The sequence below is a fragment of the Fukomys damarensis genome, unplaced genomic scaffold (assembly GCF_012274545.1).
Source record: "Fukomys damarensis isolate Sample0158 unplaced genomic scaffold, DMR_v1.0_HiC HiC_scaffold_14, whole genome shotgun sequence".
In the NCBI taxonomy this organism is placed as follows: Eukaryota; Metazoa; Chordata; class Mammalia; order Rodentia; family Bathyergidae; genus Fukomys; species Fukomys damarensis.
In genome coordinates, this window is record NW_022900926.1 from 28,760,420 (window position 1) to 28,784,570 (window position 24,151).

Consider the following 24,151-nt stretch of genomic DNA (forward strand, 5'->3'; position numbering starts at 1 on the left):
GGGGAGCAGGAGAATCAACTTCAGGACTACACGTGCATCTACCATCAGATCTCAGCTCATTTTACAAGAAATAATCTGCAATATATGAAGTATGAATGTTGTGAGTCCCTGTTTTCTTTCTCATGCCCCTGGGATATTTGCCTATTCACTGTGCTTTGGTAGGGTGATGATATTTTTCTTTGAATATAACTGTTCTAGAAATAGATGTAGACAGCGTTAAAATTACAATAAGCCCTTGTCAGGCCAGGCGTGGTGGCGCATGCCTGTAATCCCAGCACTCAGCAGGCTAAGGCAGGAGGATCACTGTGAGTTCGAGACCAGCCTGGGCTACATAGTGAGTTCCAGGTCAGACTCAACTACATAGTGAGACCCTGTCTCAAAAAAACAAAAATAAATAAATAAATAAATAAAAAATAAGCCCTTGTCCTGTTCTTCATTTTTCCTTAATTTTGTCCACAGAAATGGCCCTCATTCTCATGCCAGGGAAGCCATTAATCCCAGAAGCTATCCCGAGGTCCTAAAGGTAACTCAGACACCCTGGTAGAGGCCACACCTTCATAGGATGTTAAAAAATCCAAAACCTATTGATTGGTTCATTTACTAAATATTAAAAGATCAGAATAGCATTATAAGTCTTTTAAATTTTCCCTTTGGGTTTAGTCAAAAGAAGTAACCTTTTTGTCCATTCATAAGTTTAGATTTTCATACTCTAGCAGTCTTCAGGTATTTGGTAATTCTATAGGCTAAATCTTTAAATGTTACAGTTAAGTTTTAAATCGTGTTTTTCAAAAATATATATAAATTTACAATGTCCTCCTCTCCCTATCTTTCTTTAAGTAGTACCCAAAACACAACCCTCATATACCCCTCTATCTTTTACTGCCTTGATGATAGGAATTTTATGTCTTTTATTTGGCACTGCCATTTATAGTCATTCCTCCATAATTCTGGTTTTCGCTGGTTTGCTTTTATTTCAGTATCCTTTAGAAAATTTTTCTTCCCTATACTTAGTTTTTTCAAACTTTGAAACTATTTGTAAATTCTGCAACATTCTTCTTAACATGGAACAAGATCGCCACCCAGTGGCCAGCTCTAGGCTGCCCTCCATACATCCAGATTATTCTCCTTACATTTTTATTTCACTGGACTGTACCACAGAGATCTCCATAAAAAGCATCTAGACCAGTCCCTTCATTTTTCAGATGAGTAAATTTAAGGTCAGAAAGATAATTTATTCAGTCAAGCCCTGGATGCCACAATGAGACCAGTGCTCATAAATGGCAATCCTCAAAGTTGGAGCAGACCGTTACAGGAGAAGCAAGCCCAAGTCTTATCATATGCACGCAAAATTATAGACTCCTGATTTGGGTGAATATAGGGGGCACTTTGCTGCTTCTAAATTATGTATTTAAAGAATCACGAGAAAATTTAGAATAGAAAGTAATGGGCTAAGAGCTGGGTGTGATTCCTATGCTATGATTCCAAGCACTCAGGAGGCATGAGGCAGGATGACCTCCAGGAGTTCAAGGCCACCCTGAGCTCTGTAGTGAGTTCAAGGCAAGACCCTGTCTCAAAAAACAATGATGATGATAATAATAATAATGTAAGAAAAAAAGCAATACAGTGAGCAATAAAACCAATATAAATTATTCCTATTCAGAAAGTAAATTGTAACAAAATGAGTTAGTACTTCAAACACAGTAACTAAAACAGAATGATATGCTTGTAAATTTTTTATAATTCAATTAATAAACTGGAGTGAATCATGGAATACATTGGAGAAAAAGTAAATATCTCATTGATTGGACCTTGTACCAATGAATGCTTTCTAGAGAAACAGATGTAATGCAAGAATATAAAGATTTACAAGCCTGGCTTACAATGGCTGCCCACAGAGTCACGAATGAAAGAGTACAAAAGGGCTGGCTGCATGCTGGAGATCCGATGGATCGAGTGGAAGGCCTGGAGCTTGCTGGAGTGTCCTGTCTGAGTCCGTATTGGGAGGCCAAAGGGTCTATACCAGAAGCCATGGAAGGTCATCCAAGGTGAAGGCAAAGACTGGAGCTTCTCTAGTTTATCCTTCTATTCTGTACATAGCATATATTCCCAAAATATTATCATATCAAGAGGTATTTGAAGTTTTTCCTTGCAAAAATGTAGGGGAAATTTTGTCAAAGTTTGAAAACAGTTTATTAATAAAAATATTTGATGTTGTGATGCTTCTGCTATCATTGAATATTTGCCACTTTTGTTATTTCTGTCCTTATTACAAATGAATATTGGCTGTGATATTTCATTTAGTATTTATAATTTTGGATTATTTTTCTTCAAAAGAGCTTCCTAAATTGTTCAAGCTTCAGTCATTTCTTTCCTGCAGCTTTCTCTAACTGTAAAAGTGATCTATTAAGTCTTTTTTCCCATAAAAGAAAAGCAAAATGCTCTATGTTTTGCTTAATATCCCATAAAGAGTTATGTATCATTGGGTCAGGAATTTAGCTCCGTGGTGCCACCACCTAGCCTCGAAAGCACAAGGTCCTGAGTTCAATTCCCAGTACCAAAAAAAAAAAAAAAAAAGAGTTATATATCATGAAATCCCCAAAAAGGCACATAAGAGAGTGAGTTGCTGGGCACGGTGGCCCACACCTGAAATCCCTGAAATCCCTGAAATCCCACTCAAGAGGCTAAGGCAGAAGGTTTGCTGAGAGTTCAAGGCCAGCCTCTGCTACATAGTGAGTTAGAGCAAGCTGCAGGAAAGAAATGACTGAAGCTTAAACAATTTAGGAAGCTCTCTTGAAGAAAAATAAACCAAAATTCTAAATACTAAATTAAATATCACAGCCAATATTCACTGTATAGTCAATGACTATCTCAAAGAAAAAGAGAGGGAGAGAGAAAAAACAGCACATGTTCTTCCAGATACAACATGAATAATTATATTTTATACAAATTGAGTATATCCATTCATTGAAAGCAAAATTAACTACCTGCAATACTGTATTTACTAATGATGTGTACTGCTAGTAGCCCCAAACTTAAAAAACAAACATGCCTCTGTCTCACAAGCACAAGGTCCTGAGTTCCATCCCTGATACTGGGAAAAAAAATAATAAAAGGCATGAGTTACAAAGATAGTCAGTGTGAATGAAGGAAAACTGACTGAGATCTTAGGTCGGTGTACCACATTCCATTTTGTAGGTTTAGATAATAATAATAAAAAAGTAAGATAGTGTTTTATAAATTGCAGGTCACAATCTATTATCAGGCAATAAAAATTAATATTAAATGAATTATAAAAATCATTTTATAAAGAAATAAATTATTAAAATAAAATAGTTTAGCAAATAGAGGAAATCACACTGAGTGGTTTTATGAAATTTTTATGTGTAGGAGGTGATTGCTACAAGATTATAATATAAAATGCATTTCTTACTGTGAGGCATAGCCTAAAATGTTTGAAAATACAGAAGAGGAATAGAGGGGTGGCTGTACCTTGAAACATAAGAGAATAAGAATTTCAGAGACAGCCTTCAGACAGTTTGGCAATTTACAGCAGATTATTTATAAATTCATTAGAATTTAGGAGGCATCTTCCTATACAGATAATGGTTTAAGTCATGAATGGATTCCTAGGTAAAAAAAACAAAAAACAAAAAACAAAAAACTACAAAATCCTGTTTAACTTATAAGTAGTATACAAATAATAATATGATTTTTGTAGGCTATGATATGATTAATACAATCTGACATGATATAATAAAACATAATGCAGTATAAATGAACTATTATAGTGACTATAGTCCTAAACCAGCACTCTTATTAACCTTCTCCTAATCTTTCTGACTCATTAGACTCTATCAAGCTGATTTAAAGATCATCTAAAGTAATAAGATTTCAGTCACACGATGTGTATATATTTCACATTATTTAACATTTTATAATGAATCTTTTCAGATTTTGTATTTTGTACTGCTACTTGACCTGCAATAACTATTGCCTAAATCTTTCTGCTGAATTAGAATCACTCACCCTTCCTCACTATCATCCCCAAAAACAACAACAAAAAATACTAAATAGGCAAAAATAAAAAAAATTTTAAATGGGCAATAGCAAGATCAAAGGATGTATTTACTTTAAATTATAACATTCTGTCCTTAAGATAATTCCATAGTGTTAAAACTGCCAATTCCTCTAAATAAAGAAGCAAAAAATAAAGAGTTATATGCAACTGCCAAGCTTCATAAAAATCTGCAGAAGGGAAAGTCATCTTTCATAAGAGCCACAGAAATAAATAAGCAATGTAATCCTTTGAGTTTACTTTATCCTATGTTACAACAAGAGAACTATGTTCTGATGATTATTTAATTTCAGTAACATAAGCATATTGATTTAAGCATCATACAATTCACGTGTTAATCTTACATATCTAGAATACATCTTCTAGATAACTGTTCAGACAGGAAGAGGAGTAGAAAATTTAACAATAATGAAACACTTTCAATGTGTAGGGCACATATTTAGTCTATTACATGCATTACCTTAGAAGTATAATGAAACATCATGCATATTTTGTAATGTAGTAAGCTATGTATTACTAGTTTCACTTTATGGTCAAAGAAATTATATTAGTTTTCTGTGGATGCTACAACAAATTACTGCAAACTTAGTGAGTTGATATGAATATATTACCCTACAGTTCTATAGTTTAAAATGGGTCTCACTGGCTAAAATCAAGATGTCAGCAGGCAGCATTCCTTTCTGTACCCTTGGGGAGGGGGCGTCTCTTGGCCTTAACCCTTCTTCATCTTCAAAGTCAGGAACATCAAGCCAAGTCTTTCTCATGCCACCATCTCTTTGATTCTTGCTTCCAATTCACTCTTCCAGTTTTAAGGATTTTTAAGGTTCACCCAGACAGTCCAGGATAATTTCAGCATTTTAAAACCTGATGATTGGGAACCTTGATTCCCTTTTGCCATGCACGTCACCCAATATATTTATGTTTCAGGGATTAGGATGTGTCATCTTTTCGAGACCATTATTCTATCTTACAAAAGCTGAGTTCCAAAAATATTAAGTACTTTAGCCAATGTTACAGTTTATATCAAGATGCTCCCCCAAGAGCCAGCATGCACTCATAGGTGGGATTTCTGGAAGAAGATTGGACAATGGAGACCTATAGCTGACTTTCTGCTGGAGGTGGCGCCGAGTTGGAGTTGAGTAACTGAGGGCAAGACCTGGTATACTGTATCTACTTCCCTGACTCCTCCCTGCTCCCTCTGCTTCCTGGCCACCATGATGTGAGCATTTTTCCTCCATTATGCCCCTCTGACATACCACTGTGTTTTGTTTTGTTTTGTTTTAGTACCAGGGATTGAACTTGGGTCCTTGCACTTGCAGTGTGTCAGAACCACTGAGCTAAATCCCCGGCCCTGCCATACCACTTCTGCCTGAAAGATAGCTGACCAGGGACTGTAAACTTGAGTCAAAATATATCTCTCCTTTATTTTGTGGGTATCAGGTATTGTGTCTCAGTGACAAGAAAATGACTAAGACACTCACTGAAAGTCATATAATAAGTAAAAAGGCAGAAACTAAATTCTCACCCAAATTTGCCTGACTCCACCTCCCACATTCTATGCACTATATCTTGCTGTGCAGTTCATATATTTAAAAGTTGCAACAATCTCCATTATTTGAGTCCAAACAGGAAATAGATCCTGAGTTCAATGTGGCAATTAGTGTGTCAGGCACCACACTAGTGCTAGCTACACAAAGATGAAAAAAATACATCATTCTCTTTGAAGAGCTGAGAATCTAACAAAGGAGACCCTGACATCGTATTATCATAGTACAATGCAGTATATGATTATGGAAGTTATATGGCAGCGCAATATGTGTTCTGCTGAATTTATGAATACAGTGCTATGGGAACTCAAAATGGGAGGGATCAGGATGAAAGCAAGGAGCTTAGCAAAAAGACAGTAACAAGAAGCTTTCCACAGGAGTCAAGCTAGTGTTGAGCCCAGAAAGATGAAAAGGACTCCACTCAGCAGCGCGAATTAAAAAAGCTGCATAGGTAGTCTTATGGAATATCTGATCTCAGGATATACTAGAGGAAGCAAAGGAAAGCACAACAGAAGGGAGCTTGGACACAGACTGTGTCAAGATTGAACACCCAGTAAGGGGTTTGAATTTTCTCCTTTCAAATGGGAAACAGGAACCTGGAAAAGTTTTAAGCAAAAGACAAGCATAAGGAGATTTGACTTAGAAATACGTTACAGGTGATGTGACTATTTCGTGATAGGTGCACTGGAGAAGGAATGCAAGATGATCTACACTAAGATATACCCAGAATGTTAAAGTTTGAGAACAGTTTTGATTTTGCAAGTTGTATATTCCTGTGGAAATAAAATGTACCCTAATTAGTCAAAGGAGGTTATTTTCATTCATTCATTCAGCAAATATTTGTTAAATATCCATTGCATAATATGTTTTGTGCTAGGTAAATAATCAATTCACAATTGCAACAAGCAGATATTCCTCTGTTTTCATGGGTCCTACATGTCAGTATACATACAAAAAAACAAGTAAATAACAAAAATAACTAAACTAAAAGATAGTTATACTGAAGCTGGCAAGCAAGAGTTGAGATAGAGTTGCCAAAGCGGACAGAAACAAGAATGAGTGATTTTTTAGCCTGAAAGGCCACCCTGCATTCGTTAAAATACTGAAATAGGGTACAGCCACATCTGCCAAAAATAGATGCTTCCAGTCTCTCCATCTATCCCTTACTGGTACCTGAGCCATACTGGATTATCCCTTAGAACTCCTTGGAAGTTCTCACAGAGCAGCAATTAAAGACAATGCTTGGCCTAAAGGAGGGAACTCTAAGAGCTTGCTCCAGCTCTTTGATTTCTGTCATCTTTCTGATTGTTAGACATTGTAAACTGTTAGTAGGTCAATTACCAGAGACATATAGGAGAGGAAAACAAGTTTTTCAGAGCCCTGTCTAGTAAAATAGAAATGTACTAATATAACAGTTCAGATTCTGCCTCTTTGTTTTTGTTTTTTTTTAAGGATTGAATCCAGGGCCTTGTACTAAGCTACATTGCCAGTCTAGTTGGATTTATTTTTGTCTTGGGGTGTTTCATTTTGTTTCATTTGAGACAAGGTATCACTAATTCATTCACCCAGACATGATTTAGACTTGTAATATTCCTGCCTCAGCCTCTCACAGTGCTGAGATTATAGGAGTTCACCACAATGCCTGGTTTAAAACTTTCCTTTAAAAAAGAAAACTAAAAGGACCAGGCATGGTGATCCACGCCTATAATCCCAGCACCCGGGAGGTTGAGGCAGGAGGATCACCATGTGTTTGAGGGCATCCTGGGCTCCATATTGAGTTAAATTTCAGCCTAGACTACATAGTAAGACTTTGTTTTAAAAAAAAAAAAAACAACTTAAAGAAACAAAATAAAAATAAAACCTTAAGGAAAGGCTGTCATAGGTAAATTAACTTCCTATCTTGTTAGAATTTGTCAAGAAAATTTCTTGATGAGATCACCTTGAAGTTAAGACAGAAAAAGAGATGGTGTTAACCAGCTGAAGAGTAGGAGGTGATTATCTCAAGCAGAAAAAACTGCATGTACCAGAAAAGAAAGGAAACAGGAGCTTGGCATGTTTGAGGAACTGAGAAATCAAGCATGGCTGAAGCTTATCTGGAAGGTAAATTCACATAAGAAGACAGATCAGCTTTTTAGGCCATAGTAAGAAATTATATTTTTAAGATACAGTTTTTACAGATTTTTAAGAGTCCCCACGCAGATAAGTAAAGGGATCCAATTTTCATTTTTAATATCATTTTGCTGCTGAATATAAAGGAATTATAGAGAGAAAAGATTCAAAGTGTTGCAAGAATGTATGTGAGAGTTGCTGGCAGTGAAAATGGAAAAAGAAGGCAAGAGAATATCTATTTTCAAGATGGAATTTCAGGAGTCAATGATGGAGGTAATATCCAGGTGTTGAGGGGAGGAAGCAATGGACCCCTAGGTTTTCAGAGTGAGTTGCTGTGAGGAAAAGTTTATGGGGAGACAAAGTTTTGTGTAAAGGATCAAGCATTTTAGGAAAGAAGAGAAAAGAGAATCGTGGATTGAGAAAGTATATCTAGAATGTTTAGGGAGAAGAAAAGAAGTCAGCACATTGTAAAGAGAAACTTAAAGGATTGTTGTAGAAGATGGGAGAACAGACCGTTCCAAAGAGTCACCATACTCAACACAGGCTGCAAGTGTAGCTACTACAGTCTAACTGCCAAACTTCAAGCCCCTTCTCTGTCAGTAAAGTATTATGGAACTCAGAACTTCTCTGTGCTTCGGTCTCCTCTTTTAAAAGAAGGCAATACTCTGTGTGCTGAAAAAGTTAATATGGAGGAGGCACTGGGAGGTGGGCCGGATACGTACTAAGTGCTGTTAAATCTACCTCCTGCTGTTACACACATTTAGTAAGATGAGGATAGGAAATGACCTCTATATTTAGAATCATGGAGATCTTCGGGAATCTTGACAATATTAGTTTAAGAAGCAAAGATGCAATGGGCTGAAGAGAGAATGGCCAGTGAGGAGGCTGGCATAGCAGGGTGACTTGCCTCTCTGGACAAGTCTGGCTGTGGAGAGGGACTGGAAATGGGGCAGCAGCTAGACAGGACTGTTGGCTCAATGAATGTTTAATTTCCGTTCTTGTTTATTTAAGACAGGAAACACACATGTGCTAGGAGCCACAAATTCTCCTTTCCTGTCACTTCTTTCTCTTCTTCATTTGCTGAAATCAACATGTTATGGTTTATACTTAGATAGTACCCCCAAAGCCTCATGAGGTCATAGGTGGGGCTTTTTCAGAGATGGCTGAATCTATAGTGTATGACTGATTAACAGTGCAATAGTAGGATTAAGGGTGTAAGTGCTATCCTGACTAAGGGGAGGTATCTTGGATACACTATAAAGGACAGAAGAAGGCTTGCTGCTAGTTACTTGTAGTTTGTCGCTTCCTTGCTTTGCTACCTTCTGCCTGGCATGAACTGTTTCTCCTCTGAGATGCCCCTTGGCCAGGCCATTTTACCTTGGAGCTAGCTGATTACAGACTAAAAGTTCTACAAACCGTGAGCTAAATAAACCTTTCCTCCTTCAACTTTGGGTGTCAAGTATTTTGTTTCAGCAAGGAGAAAAAGTAACTAAAATATAGCAGCTTTAACTTTCTCTCCCTCCTGAACTCCTACCCTGACATCTGAAACAGGAGCTGGTTGAGTGAACACTTTATCAGAGATGAAGGAAGCTGCCAGGGTAGACTCCTGGCCAGGATGTCTTCCTAGTTCTAGTTTCCAACCTGTAGCAAATATAGCATCACTGGGAAATTATCAATATGTGTCTTCTAGGTCATTTTACCCAATAATTAAAATCCACTAAGGGAATAATTTAAAGTAGACTGTGAAGAAAAGTGAGGAGAGTGTGAATGAAATGCCACTCACTAACTTTTACAGCTAGATGCAGAGCACAGAACAGGTTATGTGCACAAGGACACTGCATTTATCCTATGGCCTAAGACTGCACTTTGGTTTTCAGCAGGTGAGATAGGAATGAGCAAGACAGAGGACCTGGATCCCAGAAAGGAGGGACAGATATGCTCTCAGTGATAGCCCAAACTTCTGCTGGGAAGGGAACGGGGTGAGATGGCCAGGGACTCCTATTTATGCACTGATCCCAGAGCACCCATTCACAAGCAATTTGCTTCACATCACTTTTAAAACACATGGAAAATCTCCCTTGAAAACATGTCATAGTCTTATTTATTGTTAACATTTTCTCAATTAAATGATGAGGCTTACACTAATAAGCAGATGATATCATATGGTAATTTTTAACAACTTTAGAACATACTGACTTTCTTCATTCTTTAAAAGGCTTGCTTTTTTATGTAGGAAAAAAACCCTACCAATGCTCCCTGACTCAGAAGAGGTACCTGTCTTCATCACCTCCTTAGTACACCTTACAATAATTCACAGATCTTTAGAAACAATGAGTGAATACTGAGTGGAAAATACTGAGTGGAATACTGACAAACACCATATTAAAAATAAGATAATTGTTACATGATTCCCTCAGGCAATTAGCCTTAGTTGCTTGCCCTAAGTTGCTCTGCTCCTGTCCCCACAGAATTAGCATTTGGTCCCCCTACTCAGAATTATCACATTTTCTCTTCTTCCCTCTACGTAGGTCACTAGAATCTTTTGTGAACAGTAGGCATCAAACAGTCATTAAAAAAAAAAAGAAAGAAAGAAATGTGTGCAAAATGTAGCTCTTAATATTTCTCTAGAGCATGAGTCATATTACACAGAATTATAAAATAGTATCAGAAAAGGGCACTTTACATACCATAATAGTCATTTTATAAAGTTCAATTTGGCAATTCCAAACCACATTTAATTTTCTCTGAAAATTCCCACATGGCAGAAAGATATTGCTCTTTGTGGCTTTCAAGTCTCTTTCAGGGAACTGTAAAGTGACAAGCTTTTAGAATTAGCACTTTTCCCATAAATAGACACTAAATTACTTATATCAAAGTCACATATGCATTTTCATTAAAATAAATACTAAAATAATAAGTAATTTTTCTATGTAGCTATTCTGGGATTTATGCAAATTAGAATTCTGCCCTATAGTTTAGTATGAATCATTTGTAGTTCTTCATCCTCACTGGTGGTGGAGCTAGTAATTTCTGTTTTAATTATAATATTTTAGCATATTAAAATCTATATCTAGATGAAGCAGATACTTCAAAGCTTCAAAACTGATGAAACTGCATACTTCTCTCTTAAGGAATAAAGCTGTTTGCGTTAATATGTGAAATACACTACTAAAACACCCCCTGCTGATTTAATAGAATTTTGCAGAGACTGTGCATAATTTTCTGAGGAAAAGACTGAGGATCAGATATTAATGATGATAAAAATTGGACCTCAAAAATTATTAAACGTTGGACAACTCCCCTAAGATGGATCTTTTATTCAGTTAATAATTATTTAACACAATAAAAGTTAAAAAATAACAGTACGGGGGGAGGGAAAAGAATAACAGTACAATCAAAAGATCTGAACTCTAGACTCAGCTCCACAATTTACTAGTAGAGTGTCAGTGAATGAGTCAGTGAATATCTTCTTGAATCTACAATATAGAACTGAAATGAGAATTAAGGGATGTAACATAGGATATTGCTCTCTAAGTGATAAGCCATGACATCACACATGAAGATTACTGAAGATGGCATGGTATAAGACCACAAATAGCTATTTATATCTGGGGAAAAATTCTCAGGAATCTACAAATTTTCTAACCAAATGTGATTTTGATTTTTCGAATTTATTTTATTTTAAGCTTGATCTTAATCTTTAAAAAAGTTCTTGTGATTACATTCTGAATCATCTGACAATTCTTTTTATGACTCCTATGCAATGTATGTATTCATGATGACATTATTGTCAAATGATTCGACTTCAGTTGTTTCCAAACCAATATAACACATACAGGCAGATTTAATATTTAGATTTCATGTGCTCCCAAGTAACAATAATAAAAACTTTAAACAAAGATTTGACAGTAGTTTGAATTCAGAAAACTGAAAATATTTAATTATTACATAGCACTGACTAGCTGGACTTTAAAAGAAAGAAAAATAATCCTGCCAGTATAAAGAGCCATAAGTTAACATTATTCATCACTGTAAATTAATAAGATTATTTGCATTGGTTTTGTAGGTTTATATACATTTACTGTAATTTATTTTAAATGTATTTTAAATAGTCATATGAAAATTGTAAGCCTAAGTTTATACCTAGATTTATATACCTATATATTTAAATAAAATTATAAAATTAACATAAATTAACTTAAAAATAATTTGTTTACACACTCATGGAGGTATGCAGCTAATAGATAAGAACTCAGAAAGGGCAGGATTCAGTTTATCTTCTCTATATACTTTGCTGTATGATCCTAGCTAGGCATGTGAAAAGCCTCCATCTCCTATTTCTTCACAGAAAGTAAATGATACTAATCCTTTTCATATAGAACCACTATGAAGAGCAAAAAAATGGTGAACATACTGTGAATGAATGAATGCTTTTCCAGATACAGTGTGCTGTGGTCAGTGTGGGTTCTGAATCCAGAATTCAGGCAATGAGACTTTGGGTAAATCAGTTTCCCATTATGGAAGTCACTTCCCTGTTTTCTAAAGGAAACTCTAACACCCTCCAACAGTAACCGTATCAGCTTGATCCACAGGGAAGACCTTGAAAGGGATGCTCTGTTGGAGGCTGCCACTCAGCCAGGGAAGGTACACAAGCCAGCCAGATGAGCCCAGGAATGTGTTGGACTCTGTGAGGAGGACGTGAAGAAGATTCGAGTTTGGGAGTCCCAAATCCCACAGACGCTCCTTGCCACAGGTTGGGGAAATGTGAAGTGAGGAAAGCCGGAGAGCACAGAGTTGGGCACCGACCGAGACCCAAAATGATGCCATTTTGAGGATCCTCAAGAAAGTTAAGCCGCGGGCCAGGGATTTGGCTTAGTGGTTCTGCCACCTGCCTTGTAAGAACAAGAACCCAAGTTCGATTCCCCAGTACCCCCCCCAAAAAAAAAAATCTAGAAGAAAGTTAAGCCTTCCTACAAATCCTGTGCCGACTGCTCCCGAGGCCTTCCGGGAGCGACATGAGGACCCTAGTGCTCCCGCCATTTGCACTCAGCCAGCCTTTGTGCTCTACATCACATCTTTCCTCATGGCTCACGCATTCAGCAGGTCCCATTCCCATACTCTGGAGAAGCTGTCTCTGAAGCAGTCAACATTCCGCCATTCTCACCACCAGCAAGCTCGAGAAAGCCAGAGAGCGGTGGCAATGTGGCTGGGGCTGCCCCAGCGCCACCAGCTAGCCTTCCAGAAGTTTCCAGAGAGACCGTAAAATCCCTGCCAAAATCTCTCCTGTGGAAGAATTCTCAACATGACAAGAATTCTCCCAGCATGGAAATGAAGGAAGACTAGCCACCCAAAAAAGAACCGAAGCCAGCTAAGGACGTGAGGTGTGTTCTATAAAGAGTCCCAAAAACCGACAACCAACAGCTACCTGAGGCCGAACTAGCAGTCCGTCATTCAGCAGGTCTCGTCTAAAAGCATACCAAAGAGGTGAAGAGGCTGAAGGGCCTGCGCGCAGACACAGCGTCCACCTCCAGGAACAGCGCCACCAGCTGGCCGGAGGCCAGCATCGCTGAGGAGAGCCAGGAACTTGCAGCACTCCCTAAACCGCGGACCCCAGCTCTGCCAGCCAGGCGGAAGTGATGAGGGATCAGAAGCCGCCACCCTGCCATTGAAAGCCTCGCCGAAAAGAGCCCATCCCTCCCTATCCTCTCCTGACTGGACCACAGGAGAAACTTTTCCAGACTTCTGAAGACCATCTGCTACAACCCCAATTCCTCCTCCACGAGCTCCAGCTTCACGCGGAGTTCCAGCCCTAACAGCCTTAACAGCGTCTGCGAGAAGCCGGGGCTATTGAAGTAGTGGGTGCAGATAGAGACGCAGTTACATCTGGCAGCCCTCACCTTTTTGTTTCTGCTCAAGCATTCCCACTCTCTTCCAAACCAGGAAGCCTCGACTCAACAGAAGACCTGTCCAGCCGACTCCCAGGACACCAAGTACAGTGAATCTTTCTTCTTGCATGAACCCCACTCAACTCCAAGGAACCCAGCAGCAACCTCCACTCAGTGAAATCTTCCCCAGAAAATTGGAAAAGCCCCCTGAAGATGAGCAAAAGCTTTTGTTTCATTGGATTTATATTTTCATATGGTCCCTCCTTTAGTTTCACTATGGATTCTGATCCATCCCTTACATCTTGATTTGTCTTAACAAAAGTCATCCAGGCTTCCTCCCCCTTGCCATAGAGGAGCAGAAACAAAATACCTAAAACATAACAATAAACTCAATGAGGGAAAAAAATAAAAAATAAATGAAAGAGATCAATCAATAACAAATGCTGATGAAGCTGTGGAAAGGAAAACTTCTTCAACGTTGGTGGGAGTGTAAACTGATACAACTACTATGGAAATCAATACGGAGATTCCTCAAAAAGCTAAAACTAGAAATTCCATTTGACCCAGCTATTCCCCTTTTAGGTATCTTCCCAAAGGAGTTTAAAACCTCATACAATAGTGGCATATGTATATCCATGTTGATAGCAGCACAATTTATAATAGCTAAATCTTGGAAATAGCCTATATGCCCATCAACAGATGAACAGATTAAAAAATAAGGTATTAATACACAATGGAATACTACTCTGCCATAAATAAAGATAAACTTGAGGCATTTGTAGGAAAATGGATAGACCTTGAGACCATAATGCTAAATGAAGTAAATCATACATTCAAGCTTGAACATAACATGGTTTCCCTCATAAGAAAAAGTTAATATATAAAAATGTATAAAATAAAACACATGTAATAGGAAAAAAGAGAAAAAGTTACTGTATTCTAGGTATGTTTCTGCTGTCAATTTCTAGTTTCACTCCAATATGGTATGGGAACTCACTTTGCAGAACTTCCATTTCTTTGGATATATTAAGGTCTTTATTGTTGCTGTAAACATGATAAATTTGAGGGGGATAAAATTCCCAGCATAGAAAAATCTGTGATGATAGAAAGTAGCTCAGTGGTTGCCTAGATTGGTAGGGTGGGAGTGGGAGGGATGATAGTGGATAGAGTTATTTTGTGACAACAAAAATGATTTAAATTTTATTGTGGTTAGGGTGTGCAACTGTGTCAACATGCTAAAATCTACTGAATCACACACTTTAAGTTTGTAAATTGTATAGTATACAAATTTTAGTTCAATAAAGCTCTTATTTATCCAAAAAAAAAAAAAACTTACAGCACAAGAAGAAAGGAAAGATACAGAGTGAGGCCCAGAAATTATCAACTGGTAGACACATACTCTGTCCTGTCTTTGAGAAGAATCATGTTTTAAAGAACATGTACAGGTATGTATTCTTATTGAAATTATTCCACCTGCAGCATGAGCAGATCATCATTACAGCCCACGTTTCATTCCAACTATCTTGGGAGAACCCTGGGAAGGCAATGTGAGTGCATTCTCTGTTCTTGTTATGCTTTTTATTTTTAAAATACAATAATGACAAAAGCTCATTCTGAGGAATAATAGTGTGGGAGAAAGAGTTTCTCCAAACAAGTTTTGTTTGTTTTGTTAGGACCCCCAAAGCATCAAGACTTTCAGTTTAAATGCACCAAGCAGGTCACTGCTGGCTAAAGTTGCCAAACATATCCAGCCCTGTTGTTGAAACTGTTGAATCTGTGCTGTGCAAAGAGGCAGTCGCCTGTTCAGTTGCCCAGGTTCTGCTGTTGTGACTGCATGATGTGCATTAGGCCAGCACCCAGGTCAGGTGGGGGAAATGTGTGTGATATTCTCAGTTGTTGCTAGTGGTAAAGCATACAGCACCCCTAGTGAGGGGGAAGGACCCCAAAGCATTGTGGAGCTTCATCTGCTGCTGAATATGTGGTTATGTTTAAGTTTGGGGAGTACTTCAACATCTGGTAGGGGTGGTAGCTCTGCGATGGGATTGTCCTGCCAGAAAACCTAACCCACAGGCTCATTACGTCCCATCTACTGTACTATTGTTTGGGAGGCAAATGGGATTTTGGTAGGGGGAAAACTCCTAAGGGGCCCACTCCAGAGTCACTTTGAGCCGCTTCTCTAAGCAGAATGAGATTGATGAAAAGCTTCACAGCTGTTTACAACTATCCCTTCCTGTGGGGAGAGTACTACTTCTTGTTTCTGCCATTCTCCCCAGTGGCAGTGATGGAATAGAGAAGGCTGTAGCCCAAACCTTGCCTGTAGGTAGCACCTTGAAGTAGGTAATTTCATCTTGAGCCTTGAATCCAGAGGCTCACCTGGTATCCATCAGCAAGGTGGAATTCTAAAACTATTTTGAAGAAAGAGAAGCAGCTCTATAGAAAGGCAGAGGGCTTGACTCAGGGCTCTACAAACTACGGTATATGGCCCCTATGGACCAAGATTGGTTTTTATTATTATTTTTTTTTAGATGGTCCCACTGTGTAATTCAGGCTGATCTTGAACTATGTAGCTCAGGCTGGGCTCAAACTCATGGCAATCCTCCTGTCTCAGCCTTTTGAGTGCTGAGATTGATTACAGGCATGCACCACCAAACCAGCTGGATTTTACATTTGTAAGGGGTTATAAAAAATAAAATAATATGCACCAGAGTCTACACAAAGCCCTAGGTAAATACTGACAGGCACTTTATTGATGTTTACTGGTTTTATTTAACAACTCAGGGCCGCTCATGGCCCTGCAGCAAGAAATAAGGCAAATTCAAAGGTCTTTCATGTCTCACGGACACCTCAGACCAAAACCTCTCCTTCTCCCAACCCAAGACCTTGTCACTCCATCCCTATATGGCCCCTCTTGTGCATGATGAGTAGTTATGCATGTGGGGAACATAGAAGCCTGCCCCCAATTCCATCTTGCCCTCAGCTGGGTCAGACCAATTAAGCTTCAGTGAAACCAGAAAGGCTTTAAGAGCCAACAAATTCAGAGGGCAAATGAATGAGTCACTATCTTCCATTGGAGAGAACTGGGTCCCCAAAGCAGCTGTTCCAGAGAGCATTCGGGCAGCATCTTCAGAAAGACTAACTAGTTCCTATGTCAACTAGCACTGAGGGTTTTGGCAAACACCCTTTCCAAGAACTTTTTCTCCCTGCCATTATTTAAAAAAAATATGTGTGTGGGGGGGGGTGTGGGTGTGTGTGAATTTATTTTAAAGGAATTTGTTTTCCCACCAGTGTCATTGAAATCACCTTACAAGGAGATTATCCATTTCTCTTGAAACCCTGGAGTTTCTCCCCTCTGCTTCTTCAGCCAACAAAAGCATTATTTTCAAAAAACTGTCTAGTTCAGTTATGTTTTGCCAAGTTAAATTTCATGAAGATCAATTTTTATGTCAAAATAATCCTTTAAATTTGATGGTGATGGGCTTATATTGTTTTTTTAAACATATGTTTAGAAAGTGCTATATTTTTTAAAACTTTAATTTTGAAAGCCATAATTTTTCTTGTCTAGTTAAAGAGTGGAGGTGAGAAAGATTCTAAATATAAGTGGTTCGTTGGCAAACTTATCCATTGTTTTTTAGAAGCACAGCTAATCTATCAATCAACATTAAGCAGACTAGGACTCTGCTCCCCATCATTAAAACAAATGAAGAATTCTTGATTTATTGATGGTTTACCCTTTGACCTGAAGAAAAGGATGACTATTGTTCTTAGAGACCCAGACCTATTGCCCGTAAGCCTATGGCAAATTTAAAGTGTTACATTAGCAAGGCAAAAAGCATTCTGCTAGGCCAGGGGCACCTTGGCAATGACAAATTCACACTAGTAATCAGAAAAAAAGTTTATTTCTTAAGATCTGCCACAGCTTGGCTGGTGCTCTGTATTTAGCCTTATCTGAATGTAAGTGGCACAAAAGAGAGGCAGGCAGCAGATTGATGCTGTGCAAGTAATTGATTTTGGTGACCGCCATTCTCACTGAATGCCTTTGTTGAATTAAGGGAAGAGGAAAATTTTCTAATGAACCAGACACCCTGTGTTTTGTGCTTCTTTTCATCCTTCTACCTAGCTTGATTCATATGGCATGCCAGTAGTTAGACTGAACTTTGCTACAGCCTTGTCTTGCATTAAACAGGTCTTCTTTCCAGGTTTTGTTAAGCACAGGTGGAAAGCTGGTCATGGAGAACTGACCAAGCTGCCTTCTGACCGAAATCTTGACAGTGCCAATTTCCACTTCTTTCTCTTAGAGCTATTTCAGAGATCTCTAGCAACATCCCCGATTGCACAAACTTCCTAAGAGTAGTCTCATTCTCCATGCCTTCCCTGATTCTCTGTTCTCTGTGCAAGGACCCCTGACTGTGATAGCTCACTGCTGGGTATCAGGCCTTTTCCACTATGTCCTATTGCTCAGTACTGTACGTTACTCAGTAACTACACAGGGTTCTGTATGGTCCATGCCCCATTCTTCTTCACTTGCCTTACCCACTCTCTCCAGCTCAAAAGCATTCCAATCAGTTCTGAAGCCCTCCTGCTGTATCATAGCCCAAAGGATGCCACAGAATGCAGATGAGGTTGAATAGAATAGAATAGACCTTCGTGGCAACACTGTACTTTTGTATCTTGTCTCAGAGCTCAAGGCTGTGAACCCCTTGCTCCCCAGGACTGTTTCTCCCTGGGAGGAACAAATACTGCATCATTTAGTTAAGGATCAGATTAGGCAACTTTGCCCAAGGTACCCGAAGGGAAGGGATTTTCTTTCTGTGACTGGAAATTATTGGTGCCAAAACTCATTTCACCCAACTCTGCTAGTTGGCTGGCCACCTGGTAAGGCTCCCCGAGACACAAACCTGTGAGGGCAATCATTTCATCTTTGGCAAGAGAGATTGGTAGATCAAAAACTTGGTGACGTTTGGACAGGACAGTTAAGGTTCATTTGTCCTGGTTCAACGCTCCAGGTTCCTGCTGACTATGAACGCCAAATGATAGTCACTGATTTACTTCTATCTACAGCCACTTGTTTCATTGTTGTCTGCTCTAAAATTGAATATAAGTCCACCCTGCATGTACAAATGTAAATATGCATTTATATGTTTTAGCATATGCATCATAGGTAGATAGTATATACAACTTGAGTCAAATAATCATATATATATCATTTATCTCATCTGTACACCTGCTGTATTTCCCTGGGCTACAGAGGAATCCCCTAGGCCATCTGGAGTGACACTGCCCAGTGTGGGCCCCAGGTCCATCTGCAGTCACATGGCCACCTTGTTCCTACTTGTCAGTCTGGTCCTAATGCTGACCTTCAGCCCCTCTGTGAACCTGGTGTCTTTCTAACCAGATGGCACAGCCTCTGCTGCCCTAACCAGGTTACTTGAGTTATAAGATAGCTGTTCTACCCTCCTTGCTACACTGTAATTATTGTTCTACAATTGAGTTCCTTAATAATAGTTTACAAATACTGTTCTGTGTATTTATGTGAAACTGTAAAACTCACCTTTGGTGATTAGGACTTTGTCTTGTCTACAGTAGTTGGTATGTATTAGGACTTGAGTTTATCCTTGTCCAGACTCATGTTGATTCTGCTATGTAGTTTGACCTTGTGTGTCCATGACTACTCCAAGGAGTCTCTAAACACAGCATTGGTTGTTCCTGCAGGTCAGGCCTCCTGGCCTATGCCATAACCCTTAATAAAAGAATACAATTTGATTTGCTAGACAGCTGGGGGTGGTGCAGCACAAACCTTCTGCCCTCTGAACCACAGGCATATATCTCACCCATTTCCCATCACACGACTGTACTCCTGTTTAACAGAGGTATACTGTCACCTACGCTACTCTATTCTCCTTTTTGTTAGTGTCCTGAGACCTTTTGCAACAAAATATAGGTACAGATCCACCCCCATCCCAATTAGCAACTCCACCTGACAAATTATTTTGTTTTTTTTTCAGAAGTTCCAGATGGATTCACGTGTGTTGCATAACAATGTCAATGATTTTTTAAAAATTGTTTTTCTTTTTATATTATATATATTTATTATATATTTAATATCACTTGTACTGTGAATTTTCAGAAGATGCATAGTGCGCTTTTTAAAACTTCTGTTGGTGTGTATTGTATATAGTCTGTGTTCTTGTGATGAAAATGAACCTTTTCTTTGTAAAACGCAAAAACAACACGCCAAGACAAGTTAGGTACGCAATATGCAGCACCTGCAAAACCGAGGTTGTAAACAAACCCAGCTACAAGGCAGAACTGCCAACAAAGAGTTTTGCCTCTAATCACCTGTTTTTTGCTATTCCCACTCAGGCATCTAGACCATCGGAGGGCCTAAACAATACCTCTACAGCAGGTTTGCAGAGCCAGGGCAATTCTCCCAGGCCCCGCCAATTCTCCCAGGCCCCGCCTCGCCCGGTCTACCCGGGAACTCTCTCCACTTGGACAGGCTTCTCCAGCTGGGGTTCCTTCACGGCGTTCACACACACAAACTACCATTCCCAACTCGCACCGCTCTCAGAGAAACACAGAATCTGCGTTCTCAGCGCACCCGGATCCTGTTTTAACGTCACTTCCGTCAACGGTGCCTCCGACCAATGAGCCGTGTACGGAGGCGGGCTATAACCTCCCAGGCTTCAGGCCCGCCAGGTGCGTTTGAATCTCCGGGAGGGCCCCGCGTGAGGCAGGCGTCGCGTACGGCGTTCATGGCAGCTCTTCGTCTCCCGCCGCTGCCCACCATTCGAGAAATCCTTAAGTTGTTCAGACTACGAGCAGTGAAGCAGCTGTCCCAGAATTTTCTCCTGGACTTGAGGCTGACAGGTGGATTTGTTGTCACTGTGCCCCAATTCTCCCCGGGCGTCCTAGGGGACGTGGGCCGGGCTCTGTAGCGGACCCGGCGAGCGGGTTTTCGAGGCCAGGCGTGGGCATGCAGCGGGGGTTTGGTCAGATTCTTTGCTCAAGTCCTTCCTTATCACACTGAAGTCTCACCTTCCGGACCCTTGAAAGAAGATATTTGCTCGCGAGACCCCCCCCCCCCGCCCCCGTTTAGGGGCGTATGCCGTGAGCCTGCACAGCCCCACGGGGTGAACGTAGCGCTCGGTGCGGAGAAGGGGTGGTCCGGGCAAAGGTGGATGTTAGCAGTCACGTGAACTTCAGTCATCAAGTCAGACACTGAAATGGGACTGCACACGGTGGCTTTTCATGCACTGTGTTTTTCTTTTAGTTTTAGTTTTTTGAGACAAGGTCTCGCTGTGCAGCCCAGGCAGGCTGACCTTGAATTCACAGCGATCCTCCTGCCTCAGCCTCCAAGTGCAGGGATTACAGGCGTGCGCCTCCACGCCCTGCTCCATCTTATGCATTTTAAAGTTATAGAATTTAAATTAGTGCTGAGATTTAAATACCTTATTTCAAAAGGGTATGCTTCGTAGGTTTCATTATTTAAGCGTTTACCTAAGTCAGATCCTCAAAGGTGCAGATACTCATGTAGAAAATAACATATTGTGTAACCTGTGTGCTAATGCTAGGGATACATATGGAAAGGAACAAGACAGTAAGTCCTGGTGGTGTTTACAAAATAGTTTACATACCCACATCTTCAAGTCCCTTTTTATGAGGTAAAATTTATATACAGTGAAATTGAGCCGTTTAAGGTGCTTGATTTGGTGAGTCTTGACAAATATATACTTTAGCTTTCCTTCCATCCCTATTAGTCATCGTCTTTTGTGAAAGTTGAGATTCCAAGAATAAGATTTTTACAAGTATATATACTAATTCACAGCAGGAGTGCTTATAATTTCAGATTTTGATATTCTACTTGGCTTCTTTTCAGAAGTTAAAAAGAACAGTCACTCAGAAAGCTTATTTCCATTAAATGATGCACACTCCACAAAGAGTATATAAATTGTATGCCTTGAACGCTGAGGTGTGCTCAAAAAATATGACTTGAAATTTTAAAAAATTATTACAGTAAAAGACACATTGCCATTAATCTTCCTCAAAACACTATCCCCTTTCTTTGAACACATCATTCTTGCAACTTTATGAAGCAGTTCTAGAAGTCCTCTTTGGTGAAAATCTTTTGTTGCAACATCCTGGCTGTCTGCCTGAGTTGATTCAAAACATTTACCTTTTAATGTCATTTTGACTTTGGGGAAGAGCCAGAAGTCAAATCCAGTAAGATGTATGAAGGTACTCTAATTGCTGAAAGTATATGGGCAACAAGGGGTGATCCTGTGATATATGGTAAATAAACACCGAAAAAGTTTTTGTAGTAAAAGATACATTGTCATTAACCCTCCCTCAAAATGCTCAAAAAACAGTTATCCCATTATTCTTGGCAATGTGTCCTTTGTTGCAGTTTTTTAAAAAATTTAAACATTCACAGTATCTTATGATCACCCTTTGAACAAGCTTTATTCCACCTGTAGCAATTTTACTTTGGATAAAACAGCTTAAATTTTCTCATTTTTTAATTGGGAGAGGGGACCACTACAATAACTTTAAAAGATTACCAACTTCTAAAATTCTCTCATTCAGTAACAACTAGTATCAGCCCTTTCTACTAGTTTTTAGCCACCTTTTAAATATTAAATTCTCAGGGATGAAAATATGGGTCGTGTTACTTTTTTAAAATTTCTGTCTTTATATTTTCTCATGTTTTTATTCAACCTTGGGAGTGAGTTCCACATTCCAGATAGTATTATCCACTCTTCCTATGGAAACCAAAGTGAAGGGAGGTTAAGGTATTTGTCAGAGAATGTCAGGTAGGAGCAGAGCAAGACTGATACTCAAGCTTCGTGATTTGACATTGCATTTGATGTTAATAATCTCATTTTTGTTAACTGGTAAAATTAAATAGTGATAGAATATAAATAACTTAAATGTTGGTTTAAGTTGAGAGTTAAGTAACCAAGTAAATACTGTATATAAAGGACTTGTTGATTGGGCAATAGCTGATAAAAATTTTTTATAGATTACTTTCTGTTTAAAATTTCATATATAAAAATTGCCAAGATCATCAAAAAGGCTAAAACTTTCTTTTCTCTAGATAAAATTGTAAGGAAAGCTGGAAATCTGACAAATGCTTATGTTTATGAAGTGGGCCCTGGGCCAGGAGGAATCACAAGATCCATTCTCAATGCCAATGTTGCTGAACTTCTAGTGGTTGAAAAGGACTCTCAGTTTATTCCTGGATTACAGGTGAGATACTTAAAGTGTCTTTCTTAGGAAGCAAAAAAATGTGAGAGAATGAAAAGATGAATATAAAGTGTTTGTAGATGGGGAGGGGAGGAGAGGGTGAAGGGAGGGCAGAGGTAAGGGGAAAAAATGAGAATCAAGACTTGTCATGTAGAGGTACAAGATCCCAACAATGAATGTAACTGTACTGTATCCCTAAAATGTACCAATAAACTCAATTAAAGCTGAAAAAAAAAATCTTAGACCATGATTCTTAAGTCCAAAAATAACCAAGGATTATGCAGATTGTTCCTCCAATTGTGAATCTCAAGGCACCATTCCAGAGAGTTTGATCCTGTAGTCCGGAGAGGTTTAGAACTAATCTGCATTTCTAACAAGCATCCCCATATGGTTGTTGCTTACAACTTGAATAAACATGTTTTACACATTGATGCTAAACCAACTGTTCTCTGTGATATATCTTTTTTGGAGAGGATCTATTTTCTGTGCACTATATAACCTATTCCTTCAAGGAACATTATCACAAGTATTATGGCTTGTGTCTAATGTGCCCCCAAAGCCTCATGTAATCATTGGTGGGGCTTTTTCACAGGTGGCTGGATCTAGAGTGTTTGACACTGGAATTGATTCATGGTGCAATGCTAGAATCAAGGGCACTAGGATTAAGGGTGCGAGTGCTGCCTGTCCCAAGTAACCTGGATAAGATACAAGGAATAGAAAGAACTGTAGTCATCCCTTGTTGCTTTGCTACCTTTTGCCAGCCATGAGCTGTTTCTCCTCTGCGATGACTGTTGTGCCTCCCTGCCTTGGAACCAGCCAATTATGTACTGAAGATACCTATAAACTGTGAACTAAATAAACCTTTCCTTTAACTTTAGATGTCAGGTATTTTGTCTGAGCAACAAGAAAAATAACTAATACAACAAGCAAGAGATAAAGACATATGCTAGCTATTCATCAAGAGAGACTTAAGTTTATGCATTCTAAGTCAAGGAATGAAGTAGTATCACTATGCTTACAGATTTAGGATGAGATTTGAATGACATGGTATGTGCATCTTTAAAAACACGGGTACTACTATGAATGTTATTGAAATATTGAACAGGACATAATTTGCACAGGAGAAGAGAAGGCCTGAATGAGGGTCTTCATAAACTTAACAAAGGTTGACAGTAGACAGGGTAAACTTTTTTGATCTTTTCTAGGAAAGAAAAAAATCAAATAGGTGGGAATTGAGGGAGGCAGGATTGAGGATTTGAAGTAAGGAAAAACTTAAGTTTTAAAACATTGTC

General features: G+C 39.1%; 1 protein-coding gene and 1 pseudogene across 1 annotated transcript in view; both read left to right on the forward strand.

The window, feature by feature from the left end:
* The first annotated feature begins 7,913 nt into the window (after positions 1–7,913).
* Positions 7,914–14,009, forward strand: LOC109118090 (annotated as a pseudogene).
* A 6,247-nt stretch (positions 14,010–20,256) lies between these two features.
* The window catches only part of Tfb1m (transcription factor B1, mitochondrial), a 57,978-nt gene continuing 54,083 nt past the window's right edge, over positions 20,257–24,151 (forward strand). Inside the window, exons 1-2 of the mRNA XM_010625202.3 lie at positions 20,257–20,483; positions 22,711–22,862. Of these exons, the coding sequence (XP_010623504.1) occupies positions 20,261–20,483; positions 22,711–22,862 (375 nt within the window). The 5' untranslated portion in view covers positions 20,257–20,260. The remainder of the gene's footprint in view (positions 20,484–22,710; positions 22,863–24,151) is intronic.